This window comes from Coregonus clupeaformis, chromosome 11 (genome assembly GCF_020615455.1).
Source record: "Coregonus clupeaformis isolate EN_2021a chromosome 11, ASM2061545v1, whole genome shotgun sequence".
Taxonomy (NCBI): Eukaryota; Metazoa; Chordata; class Actinopteri; order Salmoniformes; family Salmonidae; genus Coregonus; species Coregonus clupeaformis.
In genome coordinates, this window is record NC_059202.1 from 6,185,974 (window position 1) to 6,203,541 (window position 17,568).

The 17,568-nt window shown below is 47.9% G+C and overlaps 1 protein-coding gene across 5 annotated transcripts in view; it reads left to right on the forward strand.

Annotated features, from left to right (window-relative positions):
* The window catches only part of fgd4a (FYVE, RhoGEF and PH domain containing 4a), a 94,611-nt gene that overhangs the window by 56,727 nt on the left and 20,316 nt on the right, over window positions 1-17,568 (forward strand). For all 5 annotated transcript variants that reach the window (XM_041890581.2, XM_041890585.2, XM_041890586.1 and 2 more), the window contains 2 exons: window positions 14,910-15,044; window positions 16,767-16,947. In XM_041890581.2, coding sequence (XP_041746515.2) covers window positions 14,910-15,044; window positions 16,767-16,947 — 316 coding nt within the window. The remainder of the gene's footprint in view (window positions 1-14,909; window positions 15,045-16,766; window positions 16,948-17,568) is intronic.

Below are 17,568 nucleotides of genomic sequence, written 5' to 3' on the forward strand. Positions count from 1 at the left end.
TAAAGGAATTGAATTACTGTAGTCATGTGTGATATCAAAATTGCAAAAACTTTGGCTTGGTTTGGTCTTGTGCGGTTGTGGTCAGTGTGTGTGTGTCAGGGTTGGGGTCAATTTAGTTTCAATTCAGGAAATTTGATTTTACATGAAAAGCTTACTGGAGTCAATCTATTAAACAATAGAGTATGGATGCTCTATTCTGAAATATTGAATTGCAATTTCAATTTACTTTCTGAATTGACTGAATTGAAACTGAATTGTGTGTGCGTGTGTGCGCGCGTGCGCATGTGTGTGCATGTGTGTCTGCTTAGAGAAACATGAATGCTCAGACTTAAGGCTGTTTGAATGGGCCCATCTCCCACGAGGCTGTCATACAGATGCCTGACCATGTTTACATCAGCCACAGCAACAGACCGCTAAGCCCCCTCCTCCCCGGTGGAACTCAAAGAGGAAGAGAATGAAAGACCCTACAACCCAACCCAAGCACTCCGTTCTGCCACCTCTGGTCTCTTCGCGGTCCCTCCCCTACGGTCCTGGCACCCCAATGGTGGAACCAGCTTCCCCATGAAGCTAAGACAGCAGAGTCCCTTCTTACTAGAACTGACTTTGCTGATAACTACTTTATTGAGGGAAAATGTACTTGCTACGACTGTGATATGTGGTTGTCTCACCCAGCTACCTTAAAATTAATGCACTAATTGTAAGTCGCTCTGGATAAGAGCGTCTGCTAAATGACTCAAATGTAAAATAAATATGTATCTCTGAAATAACCCAGAAAGGGGCCCTTTGTGCTGCCTAACAACTTAATGTCCACATGCTTTGGTTTAGCAGGGCGCTGGCTGCTAATTTGCATGGTGGTCTGTGGCGGGCCACTTTTAATGAGAGGAGGCCTGTGTGTGTGTGTGTGTGAACGAGGAGCAGCTGACCCAGAGACAACAGAACGAGGTAGCTATGCTGGCAAATGCGAGGGCCGGAGGTCCATACACTCCACTCCATTGATGTTTACTTCAGTGATATACAGTACTTACAGAACTACAGTGCCTTGCAAAAGTATTCATCCCCCTTGGCGTTTACAAGCTGTAATTTAAATTGATTTTTATTTTTATTTCATGTAAATGACATACACAAAATAGTCCAAATTGGTGAAGTGAAATGAAAAAAATTACTTGTTTCAGAAAATTCTAAAAAAATAAATAACGGAAAAGTGGTGCGTGCATATGTATTCACCCCCTTTGCTATAAAGCCCCTAAATAAGATCTGGTGCAACCAATTACCTTCAGAAGTCACATAATTAGTTAAATAAAGTCCACCTGTGTGCAATCTATCTGTCACATGATCTCAGTATATATACACCTGTTCTGAAAGGCCTCAGAGTCTGCAACCCCACTAAGCAAGGGGCACCACCTAGCAAGCGGCACCATGAAGACCAAGGAGCTCTCCAAACAGGTCAGGGACAAAGTTGTGGAGAAGTACAGATCAGGGTTGGGTTATAAAAAAATATCTGAAACTTTGAACATCCCACGGAGTACCATTAAATCCATTATTAAAAAATGGAAAGAATATGGCACCACAACAAACCTGCCAAGAGAGGGCCGCCCACCAAAAGTCACGGACCAGGCAAGGAGGGCATTCATCAGAGAGGCAACAAAGAGACCAAAGATAACCCTGAAGGAGATGCAAAGCTCCACAGCAGAGATTGGAGTATCTGTCCATAGGACCACTTTAAGCCGTACACTCCACAGAGCTGGGCTTTACGGAAGAGTGGCCAGAAAAAAGCCATTGCTTAAAGAAAAAAATAAGCAAACACGTTTGGTGTTTGCCAAAAAGCATGTGGGAGACTCCCCAAACATATGGAAGATGGTACTCTGGTCAGATGAGACTAAAATTTAGCTTTTTGGCCATGAAGGAAAACGCTATGTCTGGCGCAAACCCAACACCTCTCATCACCCCGAGAACACCATCCCCACAGTGAAGCATGGTGGTGGTAGCATCATGCTGTGGGGATGTTTTTCATCGGCAGGGACTGGGAAACTGGTCAGAATTGACGGAATGAAGGATGGCGCTAAATACAGGGAAATTCTTGAGGGAAACCTGTTTCAGTCTTCCAGAGATTTGAGACTGGGACAGAGGTTCACCTTCCAGCAGGACAATGACCCTAAGCATACTGCTAAAGCAACACTCAAGTGGTTTAAGGGGAAACATTTAAATGTCTTGGAATGGCCTAGTCAAAGCCCAGACCTCAATCCAATTGAGAATCTGTGGTATGACTTAAAGATTGCTGTACACCAGTGGAACCCATCCAACTTAAAGGAGCTGGAGCAGTTTTGCCTTGAAGAATGGGCAAAAATCCCAGTGGCCAAGCTTAGAGACATACCCCAAGAGACTTGCAGCTGTAATTGATGCAAAAGGTGGCTCTACAAAGTATTGACTTTGGGAGGGGGGGCGGGAATAGTTATGCACGCTCAAGTTCTGTTTTTTTGTGTTATTTCTTGTTTGTTTCACAATGAAAAATATTTTGCATCTTCAAAGTGGTAGGCATGTTGTGTAACTCAAATGATACAAACCCCCAAAAAATCAATTTTAATTCCAGGTTGTAAGGCAACAAAATAGGAAAGATGCAAAGGGGGGTGAATACTTTTGCAAGCCACTGTATACACTGGCCACTCTGTCGTGGAGAGGGTCCGCATTTCACTGTGGGTGAATACATGGAGGTGATTTACAGCAGAATGACAGGGTGTTTGACATGTTAATAACAACCTTTATTATTGACTATAGAGGGTTTTACTGACTCTCTCTACAATCACTAACATAGCGACTTGATTTGGATGTGGAGACTTGATTGTAACCAAAATGTGTCATATGGCGCAAAACATGTTCTAAATGTTCCCTTTAAAGTGATTGCAGATGATGTCAAGCATGTAATCAGCCGAGTTCTTAAGGCCAGCTCTAAAATTATACACAAAACTTGGGCCGTGTTTAGAAAGTCACCCCCAGCAGATCGTTGGGCTATCCTAGTCAATCATTACTAGACCATTTCTTGTAAAAGCCTTGTCTGTAATTGAAGCAGAGCTATAAAAAAAATTGATTGAGTGTAGCCCTTTCCTGCAGTCGAATGACCAAAGCGCCCTCTAGTGGCCTCATGGGAGGAACGTTATTAATATTTTCATAATTAATCAACATGATTTATTATTTTTACACCGGAAGTCTGGTGTTTCTATATCGGTTTTGTTATATTTCAGTCTTCTGTGATGTACATAAAGAGCAATATTGGGATGTAAACTCAAAATTGAATACATTTCAACTATATCTGACATGGTACAGGTATCATCTTTTTTTTAAGCCCATAACCATGTGTGGGGTGTATAGTTTTGTTTCAAAGTAGATTTGTTTAAGATTACCAAGAAACACTCTGTGTGACCCTGATTTAGCCCACTGCAGTAAAATGATATACAGTACAATGTACATTGAGTATAACAAACATTAGGAACACCTCCCTAATATTGAGTTGCACCCACCCCTTTTACAGGAGGGGGTCGCAGTTCCGGAGCGACCCACTAGGTGTCATCCTCCGACAACCTTAGGCACCTCCTCACTCACAGTCTGGACTAATCATTATCTTATTAGTGTCACCTGTGTATTTATGCCCTCACTTCCATGTGTTCCCTTGCTCAGTTGTAATGAGAGTGAAAAACCCAGCAACGTTGCAGTTCTTGACACACTCAGACCGGTGCTCCTGGCACCTACTACCATACCCCGTTCAAAGGCACTTAAATCTTTTGTCTTGCCAATTCACCCTCTGAATGGCACATATAGACAATCCATGTCTCAATTGTCTCGAAGCTTAAAAATCCTTCTTTAACCTGTTTCCTTCCCAGGTTGAAGTGGATTTAACAAGTGACATCAATAAGGGATCATAGCTTTCACCTGGATTCACCAGGTCAGTCTGTCATGGAAAGAGCAGGTGCCCTTAATGTTTTGTATACTCAGTGTATATAGACTGTAGATGTTTTGTGGTACTTTCGTTTTGCTGTTTTAAGATTAGTATGATAAATGCTAGACAGGGTAAACAGGGGACTTCTTTGTTATGATGAGTGAATCAGACTTTTTATAGCAGTATTGTGAGTTGAAGGTATGCTATAAAAAATGATAATACTTTTAGAGGAGGGACAGTGATTTATTTTAGAGATTGAGGAGATTGCGTGTATTACAGCATTTAGGTCACATTTCAATGTTTCATAGCACTAGGATGGAATTTCACTTCCATGTTCTTTCAGTGAACTCAATGTCATTTTCTCTGTAGACTTACTGACCATGGAGCAAAAAAAATAGCTTGCATCATCAAATGCAGTAATGTAGGCTCTGCAGCACTAGGAATGGACTGCCTCTCAGAGACAATGGACAATGTTACACATTGATTATACTGTATAGCTGCTGAGTGAAGGTTTGTGTGAGTGTTCACACAACTGACACGTGAGTTCTTATTATACCTCAGTGGAGTTAAGTCATGTTTTTACATGACTGCGCTTAATGGAGACTTCCCAGAATGATGAAGCTCTTTGTGTCTCTATAATGTAACAATACCACCTGTTTGGCCTCAGCAACACAGTGCCATGTATGGTGGTGTTACCTTAATAGGCATGGCTGTGCAATTGTATAGACTTGACTGTGGAGTGTTTCTGACTATAGACTTGGTGTAAACGGTCCTATTAGTTAACATTTTTACATTTTACATTTTAGTCATTTAGCAGACGCTCTTATCCAGAGCGACTTACAGGAGCAATTAGGGTTAAGTGCCTTGCTCAAGGGCACATTTACGTCATTTAGCAGACGCTCTTATCCAGAGCGACTTACAAATTGGTGCATTCACCCCTATAGCCAGTGGGATAACCACTTTACACTTTTTTTTTTTTTTTTTTTGGGGGGTGGAAGGATTACTTTATCCTATCCCAGGTATTCTTTAAAGAGGTGGGGTTTCAAATGTCTCCGGAAGGTGGTGAGTGACTCCGCTGTCCTGGCGTCGTGAGGGAGCTTGTTCCACCATTGGGGTGCCAGAGCAGCGAACAGTTTTGACTGGGCTGAGCGGGAACTATGCTTCCGCAGAGGAAGGGGAGCCAGCAGGCCAGAGGTGGATGAACGCAATGCCCTCGTTTGGGTGTAGGGACTGATCAGAGCCCGAAGGTACGGAGGTGCCGTTCCCCTCACTGCTCCATAGGCAAGCACCATGGTCTTGTAACGGATGCGAGCTTCAACTGGAAGCCAGTGGAGTGTGCGGAGGAGGGGGGTGACGTGAGAGAACTTGGGAAGGTTGAACACCAGACGGGCTGCGGCATTCTGGATGAGTTGTAGGGGTTTAATGGCACAGGCAGGGAGGCCAGCCAACAGCGAGTTGCAGTAATCCAGACGGGAGATGACAAGTGCCTGGATTAGGACCTGTGCCGCTTCCTGTGTAAGGCAGGGTCGTACTCTCCGAATGTTGTAGAGCATGAACCTGCAGGATCGGGTCACCGCCTTGATGTTAGCGGAGAACGACAGGGTGTTGTCCAGGGTCACGCCAAGGCTCTTCGCACTCTGGGAGGAGGACACAACGGAGTTGTCAACCGTGATGGCGAGATCATGGAACGGGCAGTCCTTCCCCGGGAGGAAGAGCAGCTCCGTCTTGCCAGGGTTCAGCTTGAGGTGGTGATCCGTCATCCATACTGATATGTCTGCCAGACATGCAGAGATGCGATTCGCCACCTGGTTATCAGAAGGGGGAAAGGAGAAGATTAGTTGTGTATCGTCAGCGTAGCAATGATAGGAGAGGCCATGTGAGGATATGACAGAGCCAAGTGACTTGGTGTATAGGGAGAATAGGAGAGGGCCTAGAACTGAGCCCTGGGGGACACCAGTGGTGAGAGCACGTGGTGCGGAGACAGCTTCTCGCCACGCCACTTGGTAGGAGCGACCGGTCAGGTAGGGACGCAATCCAGGAGTGAGCCGCGCCGGAGATGCCCAGCTCGGAGAGGGTGGAGAGGAGGATCTGATGGTTCACAGTATCAAAGGCAGCAGACAGGTCTAGAAGGACAAGAGCAGAGGAGAGAGAGTTAGCTTTAGCAGTGCGGAGAGCCTCCGTGACGCAGAGAAGAGCAGTCTCAGTTGAATGACCAGTCCTGAAACCTGACTGGTTTGGATCAAGAAGGTCATTCTGAGAGAGATAGCAAGAGAGTTGGCTAAAGACGGCACGCTCAATAGTTTTGGAAAGAAAAGAAAGAAGGGATACTGGTCTGTAGTTGTTGACATCAGTGGGATCGAGTGTTGGTTTTTGAGAAGGGGTGCAACTCTCGCTCTCTTGAAGACGGAAGGGACATGGCCAGCGGTCAAGGATGAGTTGATCAGCGAGGTGAGGTAGGGGAGAAGGTCACCGGAGATGGTCTGGAGAAGAGAGGAGGGGATGGGGTCAAGCGGGCAGGTTGTTGGGCGGCCTGCAGTCACAAGTCGCAGGATTTTATCTGGAGAGAGAGGGGAGAAAGAAGTCAGAGCATAGGGTAGGGCAGTGTGAGTAGGACCAGCAGTGTCATTAGACTTAACAAACGAGGATCGGATGTCGTCAACCTTCTTTTCAAAGTGGTTGACGAAGTCATCCACAGAGAGAGAGAGGAGGGGGGGGAGATTCAGCAGGGAGGAAAATGTGGCAAAGAGCTTCCTAGGGTTAGAGGCAGATGCTTGGAATTTAGAGTGGTAGAAAGTGGCCTTAGCAGCAGAAACAGATGAAGAAAATGTAGAGAGGAGGGAGTGAAAAGATGCCAGGTCGGCAGGGAGTTTAGTTTTCTTCCATTTCCGCTCCGCTGCCCGGAGCTCTGTTCTGTGAGCTCGCAATGAGTCATCAAGCCACGGAGCTGGAGGGGAGGACCGAGCCGGCCGGGAGGATAGGGGACACAGAGAGTCAAAGGATGCAGAAAGGGAGGAGAGGAGGGTTGAGGAGGCAGAATCAGGAGATTGGAGGGAGAAGGATTGAGCAGAGGGAAGAGATGATAGGATGGAAGAGGAGAGAGTAGTGGGAGAGAGAGAGCGAAGGTTGCGGCGGCGCATTACCATCTGTGTAGGGGCAGAGTGAGTAGTGTTGGAGGAGAGCGAGAGAGAAAAGGAAACAAAGTAGTGGTCGGAGACATGGAGGGGAGTTGCAGTGAGATTAGTAGAAGAGCAGCATCTAGTAAAGATGAGGTCAAGCGTATTGCCTGCCTTGTGAGTAGGGGGGACGGTGAGAGGGTGAGGTCAAAAGAGGAGAGGAGTGGAAAGAAGGAGGCAGAGAGAAATGAGTCAAATGTGGACGTAGGGAGGTTGAAATCCCCCAAAACTGTGAGGGGTGAGCCATCCTCAGGAAAGGAACTTATCAAGGCGTCAAGCTCATTGATGAACTCTCCAAGGGAACCTGGAGGGCGATAGATGACAAGGATATTAAGCTTAAATGGGCTAGTGACTGTGACAGCATGAAATTCAAATGAGGAGATAGACAGATGGGTTAGGGGAAAAATTGAGAATGTCCACTTGGGAGAGATGAGGATTCCTGTGCCACCACCCCTCTGACCAGATGCTCTCGGGGTATGCGAGAACACATGGTCAGACGAGGAGAGAGCAGTAGGAGTAGCAGTGTTTTCAGTGGTAATCCATGTTTCCGTCAGCACCAGGAAGTCGAGGGACTGGAGGTTAGCATAGGCTGGGATGAAGTCAGCTTTGTTGGCAGCAGAACGGCAGTTCCAGAGGCTGCCTGAGACCTGGGACTCCAGGTGTGGGGTGCGTGCAGGGACCACCAGGTTAGAGAGGCAGCAGCCACGCGGTGTGAGGCGTTTGTGTAGCCTGTGCAGAGAGGAGAGAACAGGGATAGGCAGAGGCATAGTTGACAGGCTGTAGCAAATGGCTACAATAATGCAGAGGAGATCGGAATGAAATGAACTAAACATCTGGGAGAGGAGAGAGCAGGGCCTCCCTCACCAAAACTTCCACCTCAGAAACTATAATTGTTTCACTGAACCACCCGAACAAAAACTCTCCCAACTTCCACCTTTAGAAATCAGAATTGTTGTGAACCACAGCGGTTCAATGTTTCAAGGAATAGACTCAACCCACTTTATTCAGCTAGCTAACTATGACACCATAGCTAACTAGCATGCTAGCATCCAATAACACACAGTTTAGCACCAACACTTGGTCTCAACAAACCACCAATAGTGTGTTAACACACTAAACAGATAATTTGTGTCCGTGTCTAGTTCCTTTCATAACGCAGCAATAATTAAACGTTGGCTAGCTAGCACAAATATATTGTATTTAGCTGCCACAGTACAGCACACAATGGCTACTGTGTTGACTCTGTTCGAAAAACGGCTAGCTAGCTAGCTTCGTGCTACACCCGGCACCGCCGAAAACAATGCTAACCTACAATAACTACCCACAGCAGCCCACGATGCCTAACTATGACACCATAGCTAACTAGCATGCTAGCATCCAATAACACACAGTTTAGCACCAATACTTGGTTACAACAAACTACCAATAGTGTGTTAACACACTAAACAGATAATTAGTGTCCGTGTCTAGTTCCTTTCATAACGCAGCAATAATAATAGTTAAACACACTGTGTGACGATCCCGGCTGTCTGAGTCGGGTCCTGTCTGGTGACTAGTGTTCCTGCTCGTATTCTCCAGTTTCCCGAGGGTTCGGGAACGCTCCGGGGAGCGCTCTGGTTTTCCGCACCTGCATCCCATCAGCAATCTGCACACCTGGTCCTGATCATCACCCTTCTTAGGCTCTGGCCCAACTTCCAGTTCCTGCCGGATCGTTAGCCATGAACAGTATGTTGTCAGCGTATCAGTCTCTGAGCCAGTAGTGTTAGTTTTGTTGTTTTGCACCTTTTGACTTGCTGTGTACTGACCTCCGTTTTGTTCTGTCTGCAGTCTCTCACCCGGAACCTTCACCCAACCTCTGCCTGATGGTCGGCGGCTGCCGAGCCAGTACCGGACCAACCACTGCACCCTCAACAACCCATCCACGCCACCCGCTCTGTTCCCTGGATTATTCAGCTTCACTCGGACTCTATTAATAAACACTCACCTTTGTCTCACGTACCGTGTCCTGGTCTGCTTCTGGGTTCTGGCTTAGTTAACCGTGACAGAACGATCCGGCCAGTAATGAACCCAGCGGACCTGGACTCTGTTCGCCATGCTATTACCCAGCAGGAGAAGATGTTGGGCCATCATAGCACGGTACTACAGGAGATCGCGTTGTCAGTTCGGAACCTTTCTACCGGTCTGACGGAGGCCCAGAACCAACGCAAGTGTCCGGTGGAGGATCCACTACCGGTTTCACCCATCTCGCCTGCCGCTTCTGAAGCTGTGTCCATCCGTGAGCCCAAGGTTCCGACGCCGGATAAGTATGAGGGAGAGCTGGGAAGATGCCGTTCCTTCCTTATGCAGTGTGGACTAGTGTTCGATCTACAGCCCTACTCTTATGCCACAGACAAGGCTAGGATAGCCTTTGTGATTGAGTTGCTGCGTGGTCGAGCGCTGGAGTGGGCTTCAGCCGTTTGGGAACGACAGGATCCCTGCATGGCTTCATACCAGGGGTTCACGGCCGAGATGAGGAAGCTCTTCGACCATTCCGTCCGAGGGAGGGACGCAGCTAGGCGCCTGTTTTCGCTTCGCCAAGGAACTCGCAGCGTGGCCGACTTCGTGATCGAGTTCAAGACGTTGGCTGTGGAGAGTGGGTGGAACGAGGAGTCTCTGCAAGCGGCCTTTTACCAGGGTCTGTCGGAGCAGCTCAAGGATGAGTTGATCTCCTATCCGGAGCCTAGTGACCTGGACAGCTTGGTAGCTTTGTCTATTCGGGTGGATAATCGAGTCCGAGAGCGAAGGAGGGAGAAGCAATGGGTTCCGTCCAACCGATCAGCTTCTCAGGATCCAGTCGGGTCGTCAAACTGCGCGGCTCGCTAAAGTTGGGAGGACTTTTAGCGAGCCAGTTTCGACCTCTCAATACCTCTGTCAGACCCCGTTTCCGGCTACCCTTATGAACAGGAATCAGAGCTTAGCGATTAACGCTTTTATCGATTCAGGTGCCGATGGAAGCTTTCTAGATGCCGAGTTGGTGGAACAGCTGGGGCTTTCCAAGGAGCAATTGCCGGAAGCCATTGAAGCTACCACTCTGAACGGCAGTAGTCTGGCACGTATCACGATGAGGACTGAACCGGTTAAGATGCGGTTGTCGGGGAATCATTCTGAGATGATTTCATTCTTCATTCTGCCGTCTTCCCATGTTCCTCTGGTCCTTGGATACCCCTGGCTGAAGGAACACAATCCCACGTTCGATTGGGTGACGGGCAAGGTAACGAGTTGGAGCCTTGATTGTCATGCTAACTGTCTCAAGACTGCCTGCCCCCATTCGGTTCCCAGTCAGGTGATTGAGGCTAAACCCCCAGATTTGTCCCTGGTTCCCGAGACATATCACGATTTGGGGGAAGTTTTCAGTAAGCAGAAGGCTCTGTCACTCCCTCCCCACCGACCATATGATTGTGCCATCAACCTGGTCCCTGGAGCTGTCTACCCCAAGGGAAGGTTATACAGTATCTCCCGACCTGAACGTGAGGCGTTGGAGACCTACATCAAGGAGTCCCTAGCTGCTGGTCTCGTTCGTCCCTCGTCATCACCCCTGGGGGCAGGATTCTTCTTTGTGGGTAAGAAGGATGGCTCTCTTCGACCGTGTATTGATTATCGGGGGTTGAATGACATCACGGTCAAGAACAAGTATCCCCTGCCCTTGATGAGTTCTGCCTTCGACTCCTTACAGGGTGCTACGGTGTTCACCAAGCTAGACCTACGCAATGCGTATCACCTGGTCCGGATCAGAGAGGGGGACGAGTGGTTGACGGGTTTCAATACACCGATGGGTCACTTGAGTATCAGGTGATGCCGTTTGGACTGACCAATGCTCCAGCGGTATTCCAGAGTATGGTGAACGACGTCCTGAGAGATATGATCGGTCTCTTTGTGTTTGTTTACCTGGATGACATTCTGATCTTCTCGAAGGAACCTTCCGACCACGTCCAGCATGTCCGGCAGGTTCTGCAGCGATTGTTGGAGAATCGCCTGTTTGTGAAGGCCGAGAAGTGCGAGTTTCACGCCCACACGACATCCTTTCTCGGGTACATCATCTCCAGGGGAGAGATTAGGATGGACCAGGAGAAGGTTAGAGCGGTTCTGGAATGGGCCCAGCCCGGTACGAGATTGCAGCTCCAGAGATTTTTGGGGTTTGCGAATTTCTACCGCAGATTCATCCGGGATTACAGCCGTGTGGCCGCTCCGTTAACTGCCTTGACTTCCAGCATCAGGACCTTCAAGTGGAATCCGGAGGCGGATCGAGCGTTTCTGGATTTGAAGAGGCGATTCACCAACGCACCGATTCTCTCTCAACCGGACACGGCCCGTCAGTTCGTCGTTGAAGTGGACGCGTCTGATGTGGGAGTTGGCGCCATCCTGTCGCAGCGATGCTCCACGGACAGTAAACTCCATCCCTGCGCCTACTACTCTCGTCGCCTTTCGCCTGCGGAGAGGAATTACGATGTGGGTAACCGGGAGCTTCTCGCGGTGAAACTTGCCTTGGAGGAGTGGCGCCACTGGTTGGAGGGGGCGGAGCAACCGTTTATTGTCTGGACGGACCACAAGAATCTTGCTTACGTGCAATCGGCTAAACGTCTCAACTCCCGTCAGGCCAGGTGGGCGTTGTTTTTCGGACGATTCAAGTTTGCCCTGACGTTCCGACCTGGATCTAAGAACGGCAAGGCGGACACCTTGTCCCGGATGTTCTCCAAGACGGAGGAGAGTGGGTCCAAGACCGAGACAATCCTCCCCCGGAACTGCGTCGTGGGAGCAGTTATGTGGAAGATTGAGGAGGAGGTGCTGGCGGCCCTTCGGACTCAGCCCGGTCCCGGTAACGGTCCACCCGGTCGGTTGTTTGTGCCTGAGTCGGTTCGTCCTGCTGTCCTCAAATGGTCCCACGCCAGCAAGATGGCTTGTCACCCTGGCGTGGCTCGGACTATGGCGTTTCTTCGCAGACGTTTTTGGTGGCCTGCCATGGCCGAGGATACTCGGGGTTTTGTTGCTGCCTGTCCAGTGTGTGCGCAGAATAAGAGTACCAATCGGCCCAGCTCTGGACTACTTCACCCCCTTCCTATTCCCCGGCGACCATGGTCGCATCTGGCCCTGGACTTCGTCACGGGGTTGCCCGCTTCTGAGGGGAACACGGTCGTTCTGACTATCGTGGACAGATTCAGCAAGTTCGCCCACTTTGTGCCAATTGCCAAGCTTCCCTCTGCCTCGGAGACGTCCGAGATCCTGGTTAGGGAGGTTTTCAGGGTCCACGGTTTGCCCAGTGATATCGTTTCCGACCGTGGCCCTCAGTTTACCTCTGCTGTCTGGAAGTCCTTCTGTTTGGCCATTGGAGCTACGGTCAGTCTCACATCTGGTTTTCACCCCCAATCCAATGGTCAGGCGGAGAGAGCCAACCAGAAGATGGAATCAACGCTACGCTGTCTGGTCTCTTCCAACCCCACCTCCTGGGTCTCTCAGTTGCCTTGGGTTGAGTATGCCCACAATACTCTTCCTACATCTGCCACTGGGATGTCTCCCTTCCAGTGCCTGTATGGCTACCAACCTCCCCTGTTTCCTTCTCAGGAGAAGGAGCTCTCAGTGCCTTCTGTTCAGGCCCATATTCGGCGTTGCCACCGGACCTGGCATCGGGCCAGAAAGGCACTCCTTAGAGTTTCGGACCGGTATCAGCTCCAGGCGAATCGTCGCCGGATTCCCGCTCCCACCTATACCATCGGAGATAGGGTTTGGTTGGCCACACGGGATCTTCCGTTACGGACTGAGTCTAGGAAGTTGTTACCGAAGTTCATTGGTCCGTTTGTGGTGGAGAAGGTGATCAATCCAGTGGCAGTTCGACTCAAACTACCGAGGACGCTCAGAGTTCATCCCACCTTTCATGTCTCCTGCCTCAAGCCTGTCTTCCTCAGTCCTCTGTTGCCTCCTCCGCCTCCTCCTCCTCCTCCTCGGATGATCGGAGGTGGTCCTGCCTACACGGTGCGTCGCATCATGGATTCCAGACGGCGGGGCCGGGGTTTCCAGTATCTCGTGGACTGGGAGGGGTATGGTCCTGAAGAGAGGAGTTGGATTCCGCGGCGACAGGTCCTAGACGCAGACCTCATCAGTGACTTCTACCGCCTCCATCCTGGCGCTCCGGGAAGTCCGCCCGGTGGCGTTCAGTCGGAGGGGGGTACTGTGACGATCCCGGCTGTCTGAGTCGGGTCCTGTCTGGTGACTAGTGTTCCTGCTCGTATTCTCCAGTTTCCCGAGGGTTCGGGAACGCTCCGGGGAGCGCTCTGGTTTTCCGCACCTGCATCCCATCAGCAATCTGCACACCTGGTCCTGATCATCACCCTTCTTAGGCTCTGGCCCAACTTCCAGTTCCTGCCGGATCGTTAGCCATGAACAGTATGTTGTCAGCGTATCAGTCTCTGAGCCAGTAGTGTTAGTTTTGTTGTTTTGCACCTTTTTGACTTGCTGTGTACTGACCTCCGTTTTGTTCTGTCTGCAGTCTCTCACCCGGAACCTTCACCCAACCTCTGCCTGATGGTCGGCGGCTGCCGAGCCAGTACCGGACCAACCACTGCACCCTCAACAACCCATCCACGCCACCCGCTCTGTTCCCTGGATTATTCAGCTTCACTCGGACTCTATTAATAAACACTCACCTTTGTCTCACGTACCGTGTCCTGGTCTGCTTCTGGGTTCTGGCTTAGTTAACCGTGACACACTGGAGTGAAGATGGACCATCTGTCACCAGCTGGTTAGACCAGGCTCAGTGCTGTTGATAATCAACTGGATCATTAGCCTGATAATGAACTACATGGAGACTCCAATGTTCAGCCATGGGCAGGGGTGAAAGTAGATTTAATTTATTCCCGGTATAGGACCTCATGTGCTTACGCGTGCACCAACATTTTTTATGGGCCTAATCATAGAATTACATAGAATCCCTATTAATTAAATAGGATCTCTGTAGGCCTAGTCGTAACTATTTGTAATGTAACTTTTAAAATGTATTACCTTTTATTGTAGCATAAACACAACCAGTCATTATGTTGTCATCTGATTGTCAAATAATCACTTCAAAGGGCTACTTTACTAGGCTATCTGCGCACGTTCATCCACTCGCAACATATTCCCAGCCTCCAAACAGTGGTGAATGGAAAGATACATCTGTTAAACAAAACAAAAAAAGTGTAATTAGGCCAAAACGTATGCGTCTACTGTTGTCCACGCGCGTCTCGGTGTCAGCCACCCATCTCTGCCATGGCAAAATGTCAGTGTTCTCGTTGAACCACATTGCATTGTTTTCAAGTTCATTCGCTAATTTTCCATGCCTCTGACATGCGGTAATGATAAATAATGGTGTAATAGCCTACAGTTTTCTTGACATTTAGTTTTAATTATTGTGATAGGCTGATGGTTTACTGGTACGGCATACCCCCACTATTTATTTTACCGGGACGGTGTATTGGACCGGCTTACTATCACCCCTGGCCATGGGCCAAAAGGCCAAATGAATAGTAAAAGATGGAGGAAGAGATAGTGTAGTGGATTACAATCACTGCAAGCAAGGGGCAGTGGGTGATATTCTGTGAGTGGTAGATGTTCTGTCTGTGGAGCAACATGGATGTGAATCACGAAAACAGGATATATGGTATGGAAGTGAGGAGGTCCTCTTTCAAAATAAGTACAACAGAGGCATGGTAAACATCATATGATCCCAGCTCTACCACCCTGCAGCCAACTGAGTGTTGTTGAGAATCTCACTGTTCCTCTTTACGCTCTTTCTCTTTCAGCTCTAAGCAGCAGCCCCCGCAGTGCAAGAGTCAGTCGGACAGGTCTGTGTAGGAAGAGTCCCAGTGAGAAGAGCAGAGGGGGTGTCAATGGAAGAGGTTCGGACAGCAGGCCCTCACTGCAGCCCAAACCACAAGGTACAGATAGTAATACTGTTTAATATATGCTATTTAGCAGACCTTTTTTATCAAAGCGACTCACAGTACAGTGAGTGCATAGACTTTAGAATATGTGACCCCAGCAGGAATCGAATCCATGACCCAGGTGTTGTTAGTGCCACACTCTTACCACACTCTTACCACACTCTTACCACACTCTTACCAACTGAGCCACACAAGACAACAGAGCACTGACAGCAGCGCTACTCAGACATACAGACACTCGTTTACGTCTAGATAATGACTCATGCGTGACACAGAACCAGTGGTGTAAAGTACTTAAATAAAAATACTTTAAAGTACTACTTAAGTGGTTTTTGGGTATCTGTACTTTAGTTTACTATTTATATTTTTGACAACTTTTCCTTTTACTTCACTACATTCCTAAAGACAATAATGTACTTTTTACTCCATACATTTTCCCTGACACCCAAAAGTACTTGTTACATTTTGAATGCTTAGCAGAACAGAAAATGGTGCAATTCACACACTTATCAAGAGAACATCCCTGGTCATCTCTACTGCCTCTGATCTGGCGGACTCACTAAACACAAATGCTTCATTTGTAAATTATGTCTGAGTGTTGAAGTGTGCTCCTGGCTATCCGTAAATCAAAAACAAGACAATCGTGCCATCTGGTTTGCTTAATGTAAGGAATTTGAAATTATTTATACTTTTACTTTTGATACTTAAATATATTTTAGCGATTACATTTACTTTTGATACTTAAGTACATTTAAAACCAAATACTTTTAGACTTTTACTCAAGTAGTATTTTACTGGGTGACTTTCACTTTTACTTGAGTCATTTTCTTTTAAGGTATCTTTACTTTTACTCAAGTATGACAATTGGGTACTTTTTGTGCTTCGTTTGTAAATGATGTCTGAGTGTTGGAGTGTGCCCCTGGGTATCCGTAAATTAAAAAATAAATTAAAATAATTGTGCCTACTGGTTTGCTTAATATAAGGAATTTGAAATTATTCATAATTTTACTTTTACTTTTGATACCTAAGTATATTTAAAACCAAATACTTTCAGACTTTTACTCAAGTAGTATTTTACTGGGTGGCTTTCACTTTTACTTGAGTCATTTTCTATTAAGGTATCTTTGTATGTATGACAATTTGTTACTTTTTCCACCACTGCTCAGAACATGTATGACAAAACTGTTCATGCCACAAGGAAGAGCGAGTTATGTAACCAGACACAGTGTGTGACACAGTGGTGGAACCTTGCCTTTAGTGGTGTTGCATTCCTCTTTTATTTGAACACAGTGAATCATTCTCCAGAGATAAAAAGGAAGGCCCTAACCCTCTACATTACAGCAGTCCATTGACCATCCCCTCTATGGGTTATAGAATAGTTCATGCCATAAGAGGATACTGCTAGTCCACACTATGGCTATATTTCAATGTCATTCTGGGTGATGAATGTTATGCCTAAAGTAGCCGTGTTTTGCAGGCTTATAGGCATGGGTCGCAGACACTCTGGGAATGAGGCTAGCTTTTAGTAACCTGTGCTGCCACCTTGTGTTCGAATAATACATGGCAACACCCAACTCCACAAAACACAGTCAACATAACGTAAAATGCTGGTGGAGGGTCATGTATGGTCACAGAAAGGCTCCTAGAGTGGCCATGCCAACATGACCTCTGACCTCTCTAGTACTGACAACTGACCTTTTCCCATCATCCCCTCAGTGCCTCCGAAGCCAGCCCACCTCCAGAGCCCGGTGACGAAGTCCGCTGCCCCCCCGCTGGGGTGTGTGGAGAGAGCACTCCTCAGAGCCACCATGGAGGAGGGTAGAGGGGCGATGATGGTGAAGAGCCGGGAGAAACCCTCCAAAGTCTTGGACCTCATCAACCACTTCGAGGAGAACAGGTAGAAAAAGTAGAGTACAGACTCAGAGTGGGTAGGGGAGAAAAAGTATAAATTAGACCCTATCTGAGATACAGTGCTAACTCAAATATGTGTATTTATGCCCTTGTGTGTTCTTGCTTTTGTGAATATATATGAGAGAGAGAGAGAGAGAGAGAGAGAGAGAGAGAGCTTTGCCTTCATGACAGCGTTGCACAATATTGGCATTCTCTCAACCAGCTTCACCTGGAATGCTTTTCCAACAGTCTTGAAGGAGTTCCCACGTATGCTGAGCACTTGTTGGCTGCTTTTCATTCATGCTGCGGTCCGACTCATCCCAAACCATCTCATTTGGGTTGAGGTCGGGGGATTGTGGAGGCCAGGTCATCTGATGCAGCACTCCATCACTCTACTTCTTAGTAAAATTACCCTAACACAGCCTAGGTGTGTGTTGGGTCATTGTCCTGTTGAAAAACAAATGATAGTCCCACTAAGCCCAAACCAGATGGAATGGCGTATAGCTGCAGAATGCTGTGGTAGCCATGCTGGTTAAGTGTGCCTTGAATTCTAAATAAATCACAGACAGTACACCAGCAAAGCACCCCCACACCATAACACCTCCTCCTCCATGCTTTACGGTGGAAA